Here is a 20,789-nt window from a genome sequence, read left to right on the forward strand (position 1 = left end):
TCGTGTCATGCTTTTTTTCATTTTATTACAATAACAGTTTTATGTACATTTATAATAAATAAGTATTGTTTCTTGAGGTTGCTACTTATTCATCGGTGTACGATAGTTAATTGAGTAGCGATTATTTAAAAATGAAAGAACAAAAAGAAAAAAAAAAAAAGAGTATAGAATACGGTGTAAATTAGGTTTTAGGACCGTGAGTCCAAATACCAGTTAATATAGATGTTTAATCGAAGAAGAAATAGAGGACAATAGTAAGTCATTGTAGAAAATATAGAGCGAACCGCTGCACAGTTCAATCTCATTCGCATCGCCTCTTCCTGTCTATTACTCAAACGATTCGTTATATTTATTCGACAAAGTCTTAGATTAGCCTTTTCTTTTGTATTTCGTAAATAAATTACGAGGAATTGTCGTAGCTCATTATTCGATATCGCTTAGAAGAAAGTCGCGTTAAGTTTTATTATCAAGATGAGTTCATATACTCGATAAATCTAAGAGTTATTTTCTTTTTATACATGATTTAACAGGGGATAAATATATATAAAATTGCCTCATCGTAACACGCCGCGAATTATATATATGTATATATATATATATATATGTGGGTGTGTATTTTTTCATTTCTCGTCGTTTACAAAAGCGAAAGAAGAATAAAATCTCGTAGAATAGGGCGGGCGTCATTTTTCTCATTTAAATGCATATAACTGCGTGACGAAATTGAATAATAATACATAATAAGTCTTGTAATATAAGTAAGTCTTTGATGGAAATGCAATAGGGTTGGTTTTCTTTTTTTTTCCTTTTCGTACATTTAGAGGTTATACATATAAAGTTCGACGAGCCTGTTTTCTTTAATACTCCTTTTTTAGCTTTTACACAGTATTTCAAACACTTTGATGCATATATAATCACGATCCAACACACATTTATCGCGAGAGAGGATTGTTATCTGAATATTAGGTGAAATATGAAAATATTATAATCGTATATTAGAGATTTTTAAACGGTAGAGGCGGTTATCGATATTTTATATAGCCGGTATCACAATGATAACAATAGATATAGTATTTTTCCTTATTTTTTTTTCTCTTTTCCCTCGATTTTCTTATACGTTTTTCTTTTTTGTTGCTTTAGAGTAAAATAGTACAGAGTAAACGTACAAAAATACTTCCCACGGAAAATATATCCGTATATTCAGGGATGTAATTATTCTCGCTATAGTCACTCTCGTTAAAACGCCGCGTCTTTTTTTTAATCATGTAACCTTTGAACGAGGAGCTAAAAAGGTCGTTAGCCACAAGCGAAAAATCGATTAACTAATAGAGGTGAAAATAAAAAAGAATTCATGACTTTACAATAGTCAGGAATAATATAGTCGAACGGAAAGGAAGCTTTTTTTATAGGCCGTGGAACTTGATGCCCAACAGTTTAAAACAGGTACAACTGTCGTCTCGGTTTTACTGTTATTTCCTTCTTTTTTGTTTTCCCTCAGTTTCTCCATAACAATAATTTACTGATCTCGTCATTTGTAGAGCTCAATTATTCGAGCGTAGATCAAGAATAATCGGACAAATGAATTTGAGCTGAATTCAGGAATTTTTCTCTCGGAGTATCGTTCAGAGGTGTGGATGAAAGGTCGATTTGCAAAGTGTGAGCGAATACATATATTAGTCGAGTTTTAAAAGCAAATCGAATCAAACGGTAGGAATAAAGTTAAATGTGAAGAGTTTTTTTTTTCATCCACCGGTTTGAGTCCAACTCCAAGAGCATTTGACAGAGCGAAATTTATATGTTCTATGCATTCTTCAAAAGTCAATAGGAAATTCAAGTTTCCTAATAACCTTCAAAATCATATTCCATCAGGATTTAAATTCTGTTTTTTTTTCAATGCCTGCAATAGATCAGTGAGAATTGCTCAGTATTACGTCAGTGTCCGCAAGACATCTATTTCCCCTAAATACTAATAACGGTCAAATTTTCAAATATTATCAACGAACTTGCGCGATTTTGTTGTTTCCTTTATCTTCTTAATATCCTCCACGAGCACACTCATTCACTCCCTCCCACACATACACAACAATGTAGTAACAACGAGCTTTTGCATTTCTTCACGTTTTTGCTTCATCAACATCTCACGATACATATGGGACTATTTAATATATATAATATATATTTAACTTTTACACTATATTACTACGGAATAACAGTAAATACTATTGTCACCACGATTGATTGGAAAGAGTTACTAGCAATTAGCGCGTTACTTCAGATGCTTTTTGTCCCGTAGATTTTCGTCTATACTGACCATTGGGTTTTTCTTCTGTTTTTAAAAATTTTTTTTTTATTTTTCATATATTTTTGTATCTTTTTGAAAATGATTATTTATCATTTGTTTCTTCGCAACGGCCCTGCAACTAGGTAGAATCTGCATTTTTAATCCAGCATGGTACATATTGCACGATTGATTTTAAAATCTTATCACTTATTTAGTTGGCTCAGGAATACTTTTTTTTGCTTTCTCGTAAAGAGCTTGCTTTCTTATTTTTCTTTTTTCTTTTTTTTTTACAAGAGTTCAATGACATATCTCGTAGGTCGTTCAGATTATAGAGACACTCGATGAAACATAGTCACTGGTTGATTATCCAATAATCCAACGTTTCTTTCGAGCACATAGTCTTTGTCATTTCAATATTGCGTTACTTCGTCTTTATGATTCTCAGCTTTGCGCGAATCAACGCTGGTTTTGTTTGTATAATTTTATTATTTTCTTTGTTATTATTTTCAAGAATTGGAATTTCATACTATCGAGCGAATAATCTGCGTTGATTATGTTTCAAACTGTCTCAGTTCATCTTACAAAGGCAATCAAATGAACTTCATCTATTAAAAAAAGGGGTTATCGAATAATAACATTGGCAGTGAATAATCTATAGATCTCCCCGATACCGGATTGGGAGCTTTATAGAATCACTCTCCATTCCATACATTTGACCATTTATTGTTTTTTCTTTCATCCCAGGTTGCTTTTTTGCTTAGTGTGCTTTAGCAATAAAAAAAATTTTTTATCTCCTCCACCTAAACTCGTCAATTTTCCTCCAATTTCACTCTCAGAGTGCTTTTAGAGCTGCGATTGTTCAATGGACTCAAAATAAAAGAGAACAATATTTTTTATTCAAAGCCAAACGAGGTTTTTTTCCAATACTGCACTGATTGCAACATCTGGAATCACTCTGCCAGTTTTATCGTGTGACAAGTGTTCGATTAACATTAAAGAGTCTGGAAGAATCCTGACATGCTTCGACATCGTCCATTTCTGGCTATTCAAAACATTCGTTTCATTAATGCAAATACAGAATCTCAAATAATTTACTCAACCGGACATTGAACAACGTTCATCATTAAAAGATGAAAGCAATTTGACCTACACCACAATAATATTAAAATTGGGAAAAATTTATCGAACCGTGAGTATCATTCAACATGAGTTTAAGTTCAATTATTGAGATTTTTCTTCATTGGATGAGTAAGCACTGAAAATCGACACGTGTAAAAGATTGTTTTGCACAATTTCTAGCATTTTTGTCCAGGTGATTTTCCAACGAAATCTTTTCACGTATCAAACACTCGTTGGACTCAGAATCGGTTTATCTTTTGTAAAAAAAAGTTTGTCAAAATAAGTTCTGTCAATTAATTTATACTTTCGACGATACAGCCAGTGCATTCCTTAAAAAAAAAAAAACGATAAATAAAAAAGTCAAGTGCTTGTTTGTTTCTGATGGTCCTTGAACGTATATACGCACTCGGTGTCGTAACGAATTCCGTTGCAGGGTGTCACTTTTTTCGTAATAGGAAAACCTAACCTCTTCAACATTTTTTGTAGGAATACAACTAACTATGAAGTATCCTAAAACTTTCGGTACAATAAAGGTATACCCGCTACAAATTGTAACTCGCGTCTAAAAAAGTACCAGGAGCAGTTTTTCCCTCTACATTCATTACTTATATATGTATATTCGTCTGTATATTTATCCTGTGTACTCCGCGAATAGAAAAAGATGCAATAGGAAAACTTATAAAAATTCGAACAAGGGAATTTTGCAGAATCGCAAATGAGTGAATAATCAAATTTTTTTCCAATAAACGCTTTGAAAAATTTTTACATTGAAATCGACCGTTTTTTATACGAAATTTCTGCATAATATCGATGAATTTTTCAAGTGGAGTGCCGGACCAAACTAGTGGTCGATATTTCAACCAGACCCGTCCTTTAAAGATTAACGGTCGTTTTCATCCTTTCTTTTTTGATTTCCCAATTGAATACTTTTCGATTAACATTGTACCAGAGCGTACCATGAATTCTTCGTTCAATTCAGAGGAGACAGTAAAATTGACAATAATTGAAGGAAAAAAATGCATCTTTTCAGATTTTTTTTTTCAAAATGAGCTATGCAGTCAACGTTGACTCAACAAATTTAGCACTGTTTTTCGATCGGAATACTTTGGCTGGTGACGTTCGTTTGCACTCATTATCAAAGCGATTGGAAAGCGGAAGGTATTTTAATCTCAGTGTAAAATAATAATAGTAATAGTAGAAGAATATTGAAAAATAAATGCATAACCGGAGACAAGCAAATAGCAATTTCCAGCAACGAATTTTTCCTGTAGCAGTCTGAGGAAAGTTTTCACAGTTATTTTTCAGTGAAGGGATTTATTGATGTCCAGAAAATGATAAAAATAAATGCTTCACTTTGGCTTTCCGGAATTCAAATGTTCAGTCTATCACACGAGTTTTTCCTTCGAAAATTGACGCAAACAATATGCTTACAGCTTCTGTACTCGTTTGAGTTTTACAAAATAATTCATGTCGGTTGATTATTCCGATCGAAGAGAAACAAAGTTAATCACAATGATTTGTAGATTGCACACGCTATATACACAAAGTCTGTACATTTCGATAGTCGAATTTTCGTCAAATTACATCACACTTGTACGTATGTACGGGGATAAGAAAAAAAAACATTTTATATGATAAATTTATATTTTAGTATCGAAATGTGTGATTCAATTTTTTGTTTTCATTCTCATTGTTAACGAATTACATACGCGTTCTTATTATTGTGAACGATCATGTCATTGCACTTAGAACAGCGATATCTTATCGTCGTCATCTACGTAAAATAGAAAATATTTGGATATTTCATCATTTCGGAAAATCTGTATCGAAATTACTGAAAATTCGATCCTCCACTAATTTTTCTATGTTTCATTTTATTTTTCTATGGAATAGTTCCGAAATACGAGCGGAGAATAAATTTCATTGGCAAAATTTAGATAAGAGCAACTTTCGCTGTCTCTGAAAAAAAATTTTTTTCTCTCGAGACAGTTTTCGTCATCAATAGAATTTTCATTCAAATAGATTACGTATCTTCTGGCAAGTTCCAAAGATGCCGAATCGAACATGTTTCAATGTAAGTTTCCTCGAATTATCGACACTAAAACTCTACTCTATTAAAAAACGAGATTCCGTTCGTTCGAGGATTCTAAAAAACTTTCAGTCTGTTCAACAAGTGTTAAAAAAAAAAAAAAAACAAAACAAAAGAAAAACTATAAAATAGATCGACAAAAATGGGAAAACCGAAGTAACGACGGATTTATTTATCTTTAAATGCTAATCGCTAATACTCTTCTGGAATACTTTGCAGAAATGCAGAATCTCAAATGATTCATTTCGTCACTGGCGTGAGAATTCTATTCTAGTATTTCCCATTTTTCATATATAGATTGTTCTTTTTTTCTCACCATTCAATAATATTTGTCGTTCGAACGATCGTCAAGATTGCCCTTCTCTTTGAGCAGTTCAATGATTACGATTATGATCAAGATCTTTGACACTGCGATTCATGCATAAATCGTTTTCTGGATTAAGTGATAGGAGATGTGGAATGTTTTTATGAGTGTGTTGTGTGTTGACAACGAATGATTTGACCTTAAATTCGCAATCAAGATACATCGGAACACGTTATTCCACTATTTTCAACGCAACCTTCGTTTCATTAGTTTTCACGGAGGAAAAAATTCATAAAAAAGATTCGATCTTTGCACGTTTGTGTAAATTCGTCCAGTTGAATAAATGCTTGTAACGATAGTACAAAACCCAATGTTTTATAGATTGAAAAAAGAAAAAAAAAACATCAACGAATTGTTCTGTTTCCATGCATGTTGTGATTCAATCACATTTCCGCAATTACAATAATTAACCAACGGCGATAATGACTCGAAAAAACAAGCGGTTGTTCTCGAAAGAGCAATGAAGAGGAATAGAAGAATTTGGATTCGACACGCTTAATAAACTCGTTACACGATCTCATTTCAACGAGATAATTTTGAAAGTCAAAATGACTTGACGCGGTTTCGTGGCTGTGTCTCGCGCGATTGACTTCGCGAGGGTGTCGGTGTCGATGTCGGGGTATCCAGTGGAGTGGCCGATGATCGAGGAGGGCGAGAATGTTTCCTACCGAAACGAAAGAGTCGTCAGAAAAATATTACCTCTTCTTCCATCGGCTGTTGCGGCTCTGGTCGCGTTTGTTGGTTTTGTTGTTGCTGCGGTTGTTGTTGTTGTTGTTGATGATGTTGCTGATGATAGGGATCAGGCGGTGATCGCGTTATTCGCATTGGACGATTCGATGTTTGAGCTTGACCGACGTTCCCGTTGTTGTGATTGTTGCCAAGCTCCGGTGACGAATACGCCGATCCTGTTATCGCTGCTGGACTACTTCCGGTTCGCGCATGACGATCGGGGCTGTTATTGCTCGTCGAGTTTCCGCTTCTGATTGTATATTCATTTCATTACTCAATTGCCGTTCCAATTTTTGTGGTACTTTGTCTTTGATTTCTCTCAAAATTTTCTACCGTTCCGAAAGTTATGGCTTCACTATTTTCATTAAATCTCAAAAGTTTTATATTATTTTGATTCCCCTTTTAAAATCGAAAGTTTATCTCTCTAACGTCTTCCAAACTGCATTTGGATTTTTTGGATTTTTTGACAATAAATATTCCGCGAACGATTGGACAGTGAAATTTTTCGTTTTCAATGCTTAACCAACTTGAAAAGAAGAAAAATTCTTACAAGAATCAATTCAATTATTCAAGTACCTCTTCTTATCGAAGAAAAAATTGAAATGATTTTCTTGATACCAAACTGATAAATATTCACCTACCTCGTGTTGTTGTTATTGCTGCCGCTGGCCAATTTGAGAGGCAATTGTTGTTTGATAGGTGGTAAGCTGGCCTGGACTTTTTGTTGATTAGTCGTGCTGATGAGATTGAGCGGTATTCGTTTGCCATCGATCTGTGATTTTCTCGACTGCAGCGTATCGGTACTGGGATTCGAGTGAGAAACGTGAGTCGTGGTTGTGGGTCCAACAGCTGAGGGTGCAACGAGGGAAACGCCTTGGCGTTCGAGAGCTTCGAGACGACGATACAGTTGATCGCGTTGTTGCGTCACGTCACGTTGTTCCGCTGCCAGTTGCTCTCGAAGCCTCGACAATTCGCTTCGTTCCTCCTGCAATTGGGTTCGCTCCTGTTGACAAGTCGCACGAAACGCAGCTTTTTCACGACTCAGCTGATCCTGAAGATTGCGCAATTCTTCCAATTGCCGATTCGGATTCGGTCGATTGCTCGAACTTTTTCCAATGCTACCTTCCTTTCGCGATGCCATTTGCGCCTGCAGACTGTCTATCGTTGTCATCTGATTGCTTATTATACAGAGCAACGTATACACGTAATGTGACAAGCGAACTGCTGCCAATTGCTGATCTTTGTTTGATTCAGCCACGTCCTCCAATTTACCCTCGTTTCCCTCTCTCATCGGCTCACCACTCTGCTTCGGCGGTGCCATCACGTTGTGCAATGCTGCTGAATCGCGCCATGGATATCTCTCCTGTACACAATTGAAACATTTTTCATTATTGCTCATTTTTAATCCACTTTTATTTTGGAATTTTCAAAAGCTCATTGTTGATTCGCTAAATGAAATCACTTTAGTTTAACAAAATGGAAAAAAATTTATGTAAATTTTCGAATAAATGTGAGAGATCTTCCAAGAAAGTCTTTCATTTTATGAGAAGCATCCAAATAAACTGATTTTTCCCCTCGGAACGCTGTACTTCAATTGCAACCTTTTTGATTCCAATTTCTGAAGGGCCTTCGACGTACCTTATTGTGATCAAAACCAGCGAAAGTTTCAGCTCGGCGTGGAACGCACAAGGAAGGTGGTACGTAAGCATCTGTATGCCTTTCACCAGCTGAGCTCAAACTTCTTGAGAGAGAAGCACCACCAGCGCTGAACGACAAAGAACTTGCCAGCCTCGTTGCTTCCTGCACAGCTACGACAACCTAAAAATAAATAAAACAAGCATAACGAGTGATGGATTAATTAATTAAAATTAAAAAGTTATAACAGAAATTAATGTATTTTGGCGCAAAATGAATTTTGATAGTATTTTGAATTTCATCTTTTTATACCTCTTGCCATAATTGGGTCGAATCAGTCCCTTCGTTTCGTACCAATCGCGTGTAATCCGGTACTTCTCTCTCAAATCTCTCGATTCTATCGCTTTCGCTATCATTCTCGTTCCAAACATTAGCAGCTGACAATAATCTCATTTGCAGACTTATTTTTTCTTCTAAAAGCAATGCTTGCTCGGTGTCTTTCTTTCGGAGCTCACCTGCACAGAAAAGATTGGAGTCGATTAGTCGCAGGGTTTAATAAGCGAATGTAATTCTGCCCTCACGCAAAGCTGTGGCATGAGAAACGAGATCAATTGATGCGTTACATCCTTTAAAATAAATCTCGAAAGTTGACGAAGAAATTTCACTTCTTAAGCTCTTGCCAATTAATTTTCTCGACAATTATTTGACTCTTTATCGTGTCTCTATGTAAATGACAGTAAAATGCAAGACAATTTTGAGAATATGGGTAACGCAGTAATTTGTGGAGATATTTTGATGAATAGAAGGAATGGAAAGTGAGATAAAAACTGTACGATAACTTACCAACAATGCCTAATATGTGAACTTCTTTGGCTTTAGCAATGCGCATTCTTTCGTCAGCCGAAATCATTGAAATGGATGAGGATCGAGTATCGGGTAATTTATTACTGGAGTTATCACCGAGATTATCGCATTCAGGATCCTGAGGGCAAGCCTCAACGGCAGAGCGTATGGATTGTATCCACAATTGTTTGTCCTTGGGTTTCTGTACTTTGAGTTCGAACATTTCGGGTTCGGCTGGATTGCTGCTTATTAAATAAATGCCGCGAGATTCTTGTCCGGCTTTTTCACGTACGAGTAATTTTTGCAACGAAACAACACCAGCTTTATTGTCGGGTACGAAAAATGCGTATTTTTGGTCTCTCGTCTCGGCGAGGAAGAACAAAACGTCCGAGAGTACGACGACCACGACAGGCGCCATTTTTCCTCTGCCCTGCATCAGGTAAGCCGTGCCTTCGAACTTTAACACTCTGTTGAACGCCATGATATCCGATTTTTTGAATTTTACTTCCCGATGCATGGCAAATGATTTTGCATCGATTCTGAAAAAACGAAATATCGTATGATGGCTCGAACAACTTTAAGGGGAGGCCCGTTTTTCATACACATAAAGAAAACACCGAGTGACATTAATGACCATCACCTGTTGGACTTTACCTGTTGTAAATTTCCAACTTTCGATCTTCTCGCTCCTTGTCAGCGACACAAGCATCAACGTCCCCAAGTATTTCCTTCACCAAACCCAGTGCTTCGCGAAGATTCGTAGTTTCGTCGGTCGTCGTGCTTGTTTTTATGAGCGGCTCCACCAGCAATGGATATTTCGTTAATCGCTGAGTCACGAATAATATACATTCGGGAATTCCTTTCTTTTTGAGCAACGGGTTAGTCTGCAATTAAAAAAAGCATGCCATTGAAACGTCGATTTCAAAAATGCTTGTACGATCTCTTCGAGGTTTCTACCATTTCTTGAGTCACAAACGTTAACACCCTGGGTCTTCATGGTTAATGAAAGTTCATGAGGTTGTATCGGTTCGAGTAATTTGTATTTAGTCAGTGAGCCTTCCGGCCTGGGGCGAAATGTCTCAAAGGAAGTAACCTCTCGTGATATCGAATGAATTTATTTTTGCAGATTTTTTTACCTGACAAAGTCGAACAAAACGTGCGAACCGCGGGTCGTGTCTCAAATAATACTTGTAGGCATCAACGGCGTCTCTGTGACGACTGCAAAACTCCCCGTAAGCGCTTTTCATGCGCGAGGAATTGTCGCAGGAAAATTGATCGACGAGAATATCCGCAATGGTTGGTACAACCGGATGTGAGTTTTGTCGTTTTCGCAGCTTCAGCAAGAAGCGTAAATGTATGTCGATGAGGTCGCGTAACCTTGGGAACATTCTTTCGAGATCCGGTGGACCGAGACGAAAATGTCGGCGCAATCCTTCCGCGAATATCCTCTCCATTGCGAGCAATACCAAACAGTGATGCTTCTCCGTAAGTACAAATTCGTAAATGTGCTCCTGACGCTTAACTTCTCGCTCACAATTGTTCACGAGCTTCAACGCATCGCTTCGGCCGATTGCTGCGCTCCACGAATCCGGCTCCTCTTTTCCCAGACCCAGCTCAGGATCGAGGCCTTCGATGTCACCCACAGTCAACTGATGGAAGTCGTCGCCAAAATCAAAATCGTCTACGCCACTGAAAATATAAAATTTATTTACCAAGTATTCGTTTAATTTCAGCTTTTGCAAGGTCTTTGAATTTTGGATGAAAATTTTTATTTGGAACAGATGAAATAAAATCGACCTTGTTTGACTAACGTATAAAGTTTCAGAATACTCAAATTAACTTGAATTTCAATTCGCCACTGAAGTTTTGATTGTTTACTTAAAGAAGAAAAAAATATGATTTCTCAATTTGCTGTTAAACCGCATGATTAAAACGACCATCGAATTGCTGTCTTCGTTTATTGTTACCTGTTAATGTCACGATGCTGACTGCCATCGCCGTCCTTTTCTTCGCTGATCGTTTGACTGTAAAAAATAAAGTTTCTAATTAGTGGAACGTTCTTAAAAAAAGCGTTGAATAATCAAGGAATCTTCGAAGATAAAAGAGTGAAGTAAAACACTGTCACGTTGCCCCTTAAACAGTGACGTTCGTGGTGTACGATAGTTTAAAGAATTAATGACAGAAGAATGATGATTGGTCAGTGGAGCCAATGAGCACGGTTCGACTCTGAATCGTGAAAATTATTTTCGCATTCCATGTTTCAGCGAAATAGCGATTTAGCTGTTGGATTATAAAAACAAATAATAAAACATCGAGATAGAAAATGAGCAAATGAAATATTTTGCTTGATGTTCCAAGTGGAAGGATGAAAATTTTCGAAATACAACTAATGTGAAATTGGGAGAATAATAAACAATTAATTCCTTTGATTGTCACAGAGATCCTCTTTGCATCAAAGTTCACTCGATAATTTGCTGTCATCAATTTCAGTGGTAATCGCTGTTGAGGTTCGGCTGAAAGATTCTTTGATATTTTTTGAGAAAGTGACATAAAATTCAAGGTTTTTAGTTTAGATTATAAATGGACCATTCAAAACGTATTCTCTTCTGTGAGACATCAAAAAACTTTTCAGAGCTTTCGAATTTGTATACGTTGCACTAGAGCCTCACGAATTTTTTCCAACACTCGTTAAGTTTGAAAAAATTCTCATACCGAATGGGCTCAACGATGAGTAGTTAATCAAAAGATGCAGTACTAGGGGGCAATGAGCAGAATCAGCAAACTCTAAAGGGGGGCAGGGTACAATGAGTTTGAAGGGATGAAAACATGAAGAAAGAAAACGACGAGCTTGCACACACACATAAAATTCGTGTTCGTACAAAGTACACATTTGGAGTCGCAAGAAAACCTTGTAAAGAAATAATCATAAAGCAAGCAATCTTTGCAAGCTTCAGGCAGGCCGAGGAGGTGTTTCTTTCTATCGATCACTACGAGACTCAAGTCAGTTGATGACGGTAGGAGTGATATGAATCGAAGAAAAAATAATAAGTGTTAAGGGCCAGGTATCGATCGACATCATTTTTTTCGCAACGCTCTATTTTTCTTCATTTTACTATCCATTATTTCGGCAGTCCATCGAAGTTACGTTTTTCCTTCTTATCTGCTCCGTCAAACAACGAATATTTACGACTGAGTTAAAATTTTTTCGAAATACCAGCAAATTCTTAGAGTCAACACAAACGCTTATTATTCTTTGTTTAAATTCAAGTATCGCAATGTGTGCTCGTTGAAAATATGCATACGGATATTCTGTGCGATTATTGTATCACCGAGGAAGTTACGAGAGAGAGAGAGAGTGTCGTGGAACAATGCACGCGAAGGTAGAACAAGAAAAACCGCTTTTTTCTCAAGATCAATTCCGACTTTTTTGAATCAGGAAAATTAATAAAAAAAAAATATATATACAAAGAAATGTGTGTTACTTTTACTTTCGATAGGTAGGAGCAAAGACACAGCAGATTATTTGGGAACGTTGACTTACTTGACTCCAAGCTTGGTGGCAACACGCCGCCAGGGGCTGTAGCTTGAAACCGTTTTCTTGCTGCTAATTTCCCTTTTATTGTTGATACGGTATACGGTTTCGGTATGTATACGTCGGTTGCGACGGGTAGGGAATGCACGAGAGGAAGGAAAAAGCACACACATTGCATTAGCTCTATTCAGGACGGTCTGTTCGTAACACGTCCGTTGATTTTTTCACCTCGATCTTATTTTCGCTTTTATTTCAACTTCATTTTCCTCATTTTTGTTTTTCCTTCAATGTTCCTACGGGTTTTTTTGTGTAAGTTTTTCTGTTGTTTTTGTGTTTTATTCCTGTTCATTCGTTGGCTCGAAAGCCTGTGTGGAATGAGCTTTTCGAGAGGGAAGCTTCTCGAATCAGTGACGCGTGTTTTTCAGTCCGAAATTTCATCTTCTAAATTTTACAGCGAAACCTCCCGACTGAAATCCGAAGTCAAAATTTCTAGATTTCTAGACGCAAATGAATTTTTCACACCAATTTATTCTCTTCGTTCCTCTCAATATTTTCAAACTTTCAAAAACTGAAAAACTAACTCGACCTATCAAATTTTGAAAAAGTTTTTCATCATTTTATTGTTGCAAATCAATCTTTGTTCAATCAAATCAATCAAAACAAATTTTGATGAAACAAAAAAATGGCAAACGCGCGACTGATTCCGAGGATCGGTCCTCCGAAGGCTTCGACGAAGCTTCGAGTGACTGTAAAAACTTAATTAAATTGAGTTTGTGTGTTGGGTTTAGCACTACACCATAGCTCTAGCAACGATCATTGAACGAACGAAAATTTCGTTGCTTCCACAAGAGCGAGAGAAGCAGCCGAAATATAAGTCCGGGACAGTCGTCGAGTTTTAAATTAGAATGAAAAAAAAAAAAAAAAAAAAACTAGACAACCAGCTCACAGGCACGTTGTGTTGTGTTTCGAACGAAATGTTGTATAAATGTATATTGCGATTGAAGCGAGCGGGGTTAGGACAATCTAGACATCTGCGCAAGCTCATTTCCCACCGCAAAAAAAACGAGCGTATTCTTTTGAATTTATATGTAAAAGAAAAAAGAATCATTTTCCACTTTTTCTTTTCTTTCGACTTTTTCCAATTGAAAACTCATTATTTTCCATAGAATTTCGTCAAATCTTTATCTGTGCTAATTCCGAACTTCGGTCTGACCATGCGTCGGCAGCGTGCGAAACTTTAACCCATAAAAACGAAGACTTGATGCAATTTTAATAATAATAACAATAACAGTAATAATAATAATAATAAATAACAGTAAATGAAAATATTCGAAAGCTCCGCTTCACCATAACATACCTGCTCGCACCGATCGCACCCGGAAGTGGTAGTGAGACCGTCGAGCCCCGTTTTGTACTCCCGACACTCGATGCAATGGATGCGCTTGAAATCGATTTTATTGAGCCTTTGCTCGAGCTATTCTTGTGCTTCGTACAGTCCGCCGGAAGTTGATCTTTGCACTGGTTCTGATGAACCGTTACACCGCAATCTAACAAGAGTGTTTCAATTATTAAAGCGAGTTTCGTAAAACGGTTTTTATTTAGTTTCGTGAATTAATGTTCGTCCTTCCGGATTAGGTTTTTTGGAGAAAGTCACTGAACATTTCTTCAATTTTGGTCAAATTCAATGGACTTTTTGAGAAATACTTTTCCTATTACTTGAAAATGATATTAATTCGTGCACTCACTTTCACAGTGGACTACAGATTTGCTGCCAAATTGTTTCAAACAATAATCGCACGAGAAGCTTCCCTGAGATCCTGCAATCATCGACACCCAGTGATGGGCCTGTTGACTAGGCTTTTTACAACTTTTGTCCTGGTGAGTGAAAAAGAAAAAAATATTAGTAAGTGGAATATGGCGGTTTTGGTACTTTTCGTCATTAATGATTTTTCATTTTTTCCCATGCATGAGAAATTTGAATGCTGGTTAATCCTCGATTCTTCACCTTTTTCTTGCGGAAGAACAAGGAGCCACGCTTTCTTCTAGTTTTTTCGGAATGATGATCGTCGTACACAGTGCCACTGAAAACACAAGCGTCATAATAATCAGAAAAAGTTATTTGCGATCGATTAATGAGGCGTAAACTATCTTTGTTCAGCGAGCTTCAAGCCAGATGAATAATTATTCTTGAAGAATAAATCTCTTCCATAACTAAATATAAATGATGAAAATGCAAGCTTAGAAAAAAAAACGACAATAAGCACTAATGACGATATTTCGTGACCAAGACGAGCATTGCGATGTCTTTGCTATCCATTGCCAAAATTTGAACTGGTTGAAAAAGAGTTTTGCTCATACGAACCGTGTCCATCGTATTAGACTTGAAAAAATATGCAGCAAAGAATGTGGAGTTGGAAATTTCAGTATTAAAAAAAATTTTTTTTTTAAGTCGATTACGTGGAAAGAAAAAGGTTAAATTTTTAGATATTCTCTTTCCCTTTGGATGTTTCGTTCTTTTTCAGGTACTCACTCAGTCATGAGCTCGTCTAGGGACGTCTGCACATTAGCTGTCCCTTCTCGGATTAAATCCTCGTGAAATACATGCCCATGGGCCGGATGAAGATCCTCCGTCTCGGTCTCACTTCCACTACCTTTCTCAGTTCTTTCATGCCTCCTGCTGTCGTGCAGGGTCATGGCAAATGAATTCGAGTGCAAACACAAAAACTATGAGACTAACGTGATGTGTTTTTTGTTTTGTTTTGTTTATTTTTATCTCTTTGATTTTGCCTTCTGTCAAAAACGTGATTATTTGAAGTTAAATTGACAAAGTTTTTTCATCAGATCGAGCATAATTTATCAGGAAAGTTCGGTGCTCCTGTAGAATCGAATAAAATGGACCATTTTTTTTCAACTGATATTCAATTTTGTGTGACCCTCGAATCATGGGTTAACCTCCATTGCAATCACATGGCGAATGTTAACCCGAGTGAAAACTGACTGCGAATGATTTTCCGATTAAAGACGTGCCTCTGTTTGTGTATCATCGTGACGAGATCAATTTGCTCATGCATTTGAATAATATCCAACTACCCGGTGCACAAAAATGACGCAAGCGAATCGTGATAACGCGAGCGAAAAAAATGAACGCTGTTTTGTGGCACTCATGCATTTATCACATTTTATCAAGTGCGAATTAAGGGCTTTTTATTCTCAAATCCTACTATTATTTTGGTATTATAATTTTCTTACTAAATATCGAATATGGTGCTCTTAAAAATTTTATCAATTCGATGTACCAAACGGAAGTTCCATTCGAAAATCAATCAGATAAACGTTTTAAAGAATCACGGATAAAATGTTTTTTTTTTTTTTTTTTTCCATATCAGGTCGAGTCAAGAATTGCTTCAGAGTCGAAGTTTCTGGATTCGAAAAAAAAAACTTTATAGGGATTGCGAAATCGAAACTCGAAATTCGTATGAATTTCAATTCATAATTCAACTTTTATAACCAGTATAATTAGGATCGACAGTGTATAACTTGGCATTAAAGAATTTCGAAACGTCACCATGTGACGAAAAATGACACAAAACCTTTCCCAATTTCTATGAAAATTGTCAACGTACATTTGGATAGCGTTGTTTTTCAACAAGGAATTCGATTGTTTTTTGAGATTGCTCGGAACAGTTTTGGTGGAGTTTCCCTATGTCAATTTTGTTTTAGTAAATTTTTGATAATTTTCCCTCGGAGTTTCAAAAATCAGCTGAATTTTGTGTTTTTTTATTAGCTTGCAACGAGCCATTCGTTTGAAGATTTCTACAACTCTGAAGCTTTTCTCGTAACTTGACGAAATATTTTCAGTTACCATGCAAATACACGACTACGATGAAAAATCTCGAACTCGAATGGGCTGGTGCATTTGTAAAAGTGATCAGGCGTAAAATGTATGAAGTTGGAAAAAGTGAAGCCGATCGTTTGTGCCGCGAATAGCACGCGTGCGTCTCAACTTTTAATAATTCGATAAAAAATAATGTAGAAAAAATGTGAATCAGCAGGAATAATGAATAAAAATGTTTCTTACGCGGTAAGGGAGGGCGCTGTTAACGTTCCAGAATCGACGAGATGAGCTTGTCCCGGTGGCCCGATGATCGACGGTGTGGAAATGGATTTTTGCAACGGCAGGCGAGAACCAACAACGCCAGGCAACAAATTAGCCGTTTCTCCCAGTCTTTGATTTCCCCTCTTCATCGCTATTTTCTGGAATATTCACAGTTTTAAACACACATTCAATCGAATCGTATTGTTTTAAACGATTATTTACACTCGATCGAGTCCAATTCGGTTATTCACCTGGACGAGATCAGCCTCGTTGAGGGAATGAGTACTCGCTTGAGATCTGCACGATCGATTGCCTACACCGGCGACCGAAGAGCGCGATTTTCCGTCCATTTCGAGCTCCATCTCGCTGTCCAAACTGCTCAGACTGATGCTGCGTTGTCGCTGCAACGTGAAAAAATTTCTTCCGTAGAAACCGAATTTCTCCTTCACCTCAAAAGAGAACGTTCCTCGACGAAGTTGCATTTGCCAGAATAATTTTAATCCCGATCCTACCATATTTTGTGCCTGCAGGTGATCGCCAACCGTGCAGCGACGACGATTGTGCCTGGAGTCTTCGATATCGGTCCAACTTCGTCGTCGATCGACGCCCAAAACAATTTGAGGCAATTGATGCGAGGCAACAGGAGGAAAATGAGTCGGTGAGCTGTTGGTCGAGCAGTTAGCCAGGTCAGGATCAGATCCGGCTCCTCGATCACCCGATCGTCCGCTCCCGTCCGTCATTCCGATCGGACACAGCGACGGACACGAAGAGCTCAGTCTTTGTGAATTTTCATTTTGTCCTCCTCGGTTCCCGTACGCCAGAGTGCTCAATGTCGAATCTCGCATGCGCTGAATACTGTTGTGAATCTCATGGAGCTGTTGGAGATTGTCCTCTGCAAAGAAGCATCCGAAAAAATTAATTTTTTATCACCCCGTCAGATTTCAATCATCGCTCAAGAATTTACACGTTTTTTTTCATTCCAAATGGTTTATTAAAAACATTTTTTTAATTGTTTTCTGGCTTCCAGGAAAATCCCAGTCGCTTTTAAACGGAAATCTCGTTTCAAGTTTACACACCGAAGTTTCAGCAACTGGCGGTATGAAAAATACCAAAAAGTCTGCCTACCAAGAACGGGGTAATGTTTAGCCAGTCCCGGCGAGTGAGGAGTCACACTGATTATTGGAACGTGTTGATTCGGTTGGATTTGTATGTTTGTGCCCAAAATTGGTGGATGGTGACGCAAGTGTTCCTCGCTTCCTTCCGACATAACAATATCGGTGTTCTCTTTGGTATAATTTACAGACGATTGTTTATTTCCATGAAGATTCAGACTCGTTAGTTCGCCGTTGATTATCGATATGTGGCCACATTCCGTGTGCCCTGAGCTGAGATAATCGGTTATTACATCTTCGTCACTGTCTTCACCGCTGTTGGGACATTCATCTATTGGAAAAAAAACAAAAAAACAAATAAAATTATTAATTCAACGAAGAGCTACGCCATGAAAAATAAAAAATTCATAAAAATTCAAATTTCCTGTCAAATCCAATTTCGAGGAGATAAACTCTCAAATTTTCCCAAACCTCCGACAACGCGAATCTATACCAAAAGAGTTCAATTTCCAAAGAATTAACGTCAATTAATCGAGGAACTCGAACGACTATCCTGAATCAGTAAATGACCAAGTCCAAAGCTCTTCGTTTAAAAATCTGACAGGTGTGATGTAAAACGTAAAAAAAAATATTGACAAAGTACCGAGCGATAAGCCCAGTGAACTAGCAAAGCCAGGAACTCAAGAATATACGTCATCGATTACGTCAGAGAAAGTTAACGCAGTGTAGAAAAAAAAATATGAAAAAAAAAAAAAAAAAAGTAAACGAAGTGAACATAAAACAAGTAATTTTCATTGTTTCGTCATCGATGCGAGGAAAGCGAGTCTAAAAATGGAAAGCTCTTCACTCGCAGGATTCCACTTGGGCAATGGGGGGGGGGTATAACGAACTTGGTAAAATGGAAACATGTGGAGAGGATAATGTACAGGGAGAGTTAAAAATAAAATTGAAAAATGAAAATTTCGAGCAAAAATAAAAAAAAAAATTGAATCAAACAGAATTCTTTACTTTCGTCGCCTTGTTTTTGTCACTTTGACCCCATAAATTATCTTGTTTCGTCGTTTTTCTTTCATTCGACATTAGGACACTCTGTATCGTTGAGCGAGTCTCCAGAGCCAATATTGCAAGTGACACGAGGGTGCTCCCGTCCATCAAGGACTGTCGATAAGAGAACAAACGGAAAATACCTATCTGAGATTTTCAAACACGATTAATCTGACGTGCCTGTTGTTCGACGCCATAGGTGGAACAATGTAGCATTTCGTGAACAACGTGACTCGAGAATATCGAGTCTCTAAGATTTTCGTGAAACGGGGGGGGGGGGGGGGGGGGGTCAACGATTCGACCCTTTTTGTTGTTATTGTTCCCATCGCGACTCGAGAGGAATATTCGAGGTAAATAAAAAAATATTTTTCTACAATTCCGGTGATAAAAAAATACGAGAACGCCAAAAAAATGCGAGTTTTTAAATCCACATTATTTTGTATATTTTTTTACTTTTGGAATAACGGTAAAATATGAAGATTTTGAGAATCGTAAATCGACGGAATTTTGACAGGCTTTTTCGTCACATTGGTCATCCCGTTGACAGATGAGCGTTCATGTTAATGAGCCAGCGAGAAATTTTCCTCAAGTGTGTGACACGGACGACACACCGTTACTTTTCTGCGAAAGCGACCCCTCAACGAATTGATCCGCGGCTGCGAAGCTCCGCACGCAGCCTCCCGAGCGACATGTCCTTTACCCTACCCTGGCTTACCCCACCCTCTCCCCTTGGAGCGACCTCTATTCCTCTCTCGAGCGACCCTCGCACTTGTATTCTGGATCCGTGTCACTTTTTGCACTCAACCAGAAGCGTTGTTTTTTTCTTTTTTATTTGTAGCTCGGTCGCTATTCGCATGGCGAAACATAGATTTATATCGGGCTGCAGCCCCTCTGGTTATTGTTTTTCTGCTCATTCATTTTCTCATTTTTCTCTTCTGTTTTTTTTTTTTTCACCTCGTAAAAGTTTATTTTTATTGCGGCTTTCAAATGAACTTGTTTTTTCCCGTCGACGGATTTGTTCCCTATCGTTTTTCCTGCTTTTTTTGTCTTTGTCTCTCTCTCTCTCACGATCATATTTGAGGTTAATTTTGTTCGACCGATTTTATTATTTCATCACCGTTTCAGTGCGACCTCGGTGAGGCACACGGGACCCTAATGGATATTTCAACTCGCCTCACGTAGATCGGGGCATCAATTGATTTTCACGAAAATTGATGCAATTTACGAGAGACTCTATTACCTTATGAATTTACCTCCAAAATGTTCGCGATCTCTCTGGCACGTGGAAATTGCTTGCAAGGCTGAATTTCAACTGAAAATCTACTCGGGGCTACCGTTTGACCTTCAAAGCTCGTTGGGCATGCTTCCTGTGGGAGAATTATTTGCGAAACGATTTTCATCTACTGCTCTCTCGATTCGTATTTAGAGAGCAATTTTTTCGATTTATTTACGAAAAATACATTTTTCTTCGTCCTTCATCTTCTTTTTATTCTTCTCATTTCCACGAAATATTAACCGCCACAAATAACTTCTACACTGATGCAGAACGCCGCTGTTTACTTCGCCCCTTCCTTGAAAAAGTCCCCACCCCTTGTCCTGGAAGCGATAACGATTTCCCTGCATCGCCGCTCTACCGGAAATCGAGCAAACAGACGAGTCAACTGTCACCCGATTCAATGCCACTTTTTTCTTGCATTATTCAACCCCATGACGTGGGTGAATATTCGCTGATATTCGAAATTCGCTTGCTCTCTTTTCAATGCAGATTCACTACATTTTCTTGGAATCTTAAACGGAAATGGTGAATTTCGAAAGAAAGTATCGAATTTCACGGAAAAACCGAAATTCCGAGGACCCGGTACGAGCTCGAAAATATCATTCTTTCAAGAACGTAAGTTAATACAGCGGCGACCCGAGGAGACATTATAGCAAAACAAAAGTCGAATGT

General features: G+C 37.7%; 1 protein-coding gene across 9 annotated transcripts in view; it reads right to left on the reverse strand.

The window, feature by feature from the left end:
* The window catches only part of cyst (rho guanine nucleotide exchange factor 18 cysts), a 21,916-nt gene continuing 1,127 nt past the window's right edge, over nt 1–20,789 (reverse strand). For 3 of the 9 annotated variants that reach the window (XM_043426881.1, XM_043426880.1, XM_043426882.1), the window contains exons 3-20: nt 17,811–18,128; nt 17,198–17,577; nt 16,937–17,086; nt 16,668–16,843; nt 15,120–15,266; nt 14,952–14,969; nt 14,595–14,670; nt 14,335–14,464; nt 13,947–14,136; nt 12,599–12,670; nt 11,025–11,081; nt 10,194–10,746; nt 9,712–9,941; nt 9,058–9,596; nt 8,527–8,729; nt 8,218–8,397; nt 7,221–7,942; nt 1–6,829 (exon numbers count right to left, since the gene is read on the reverse strand). In XM_043426881.1, coding sequence (XP_043282816.1) covers nt 6,535–6,829; nt 7,221–7,942; nt 8,218–8,397; nt 8,527–8,729; nt 9,058–9,596; nt 9,712–9,941; nt 10,194–10,746; nt 11,025–11,081; nt 12,599–12,670; nt 13,947–14,136; nt 14,335–14,464; nt 14,595–14,670; nt 14,952–14,969; nt 15,120–15,266; nt 16,668–16,843; nt 16,937–17,086; nt 17,198–17,577; nt 17,811–18,128 — 4,436 coding nt within the window. In that variant the 3' untranslated portion in view covers nt 1–6,534. The remainder of the gene's footprint in view (nt 6,830–7,220; nt 7,943–8,217; nt 8,398–8,526; nt 8,730–9,057; nt 9,597–9,711; nt 9,942–10,193; nt 10,747–11,024; nt 11,082–12,598; nt 12,671–13,946; nt 14,137–14,334; nt 14,465–14,594; nt 14,671–14,951; nt 14,970–15,119; nt 15,267–16,667; nt 16,844–16,936; nt 17,087–17,197; nt 17,578–17,810; nt 18,129–20,789) is intronic. The other 6 variants (XM_043426883.1, XM_043426885.1, XM_043426884.1 and 3 more) reach the window with 6 other exon arrangements.

The sequence above is a fragment of the Venturia canescens genome, chromosome 8, assembly GCF_019457755.1.
Source record: "Venturia canescens isolate UGA chromosome 8, ASM1945775v1, whole genome shotgun sequence".
NCBI classification, from domain to species: Eukaryota; Metazoa; Arthropoda; class Insecta; order Hymenoptera; family Ichneumonidae; genus Venturia; species Venturia canescens.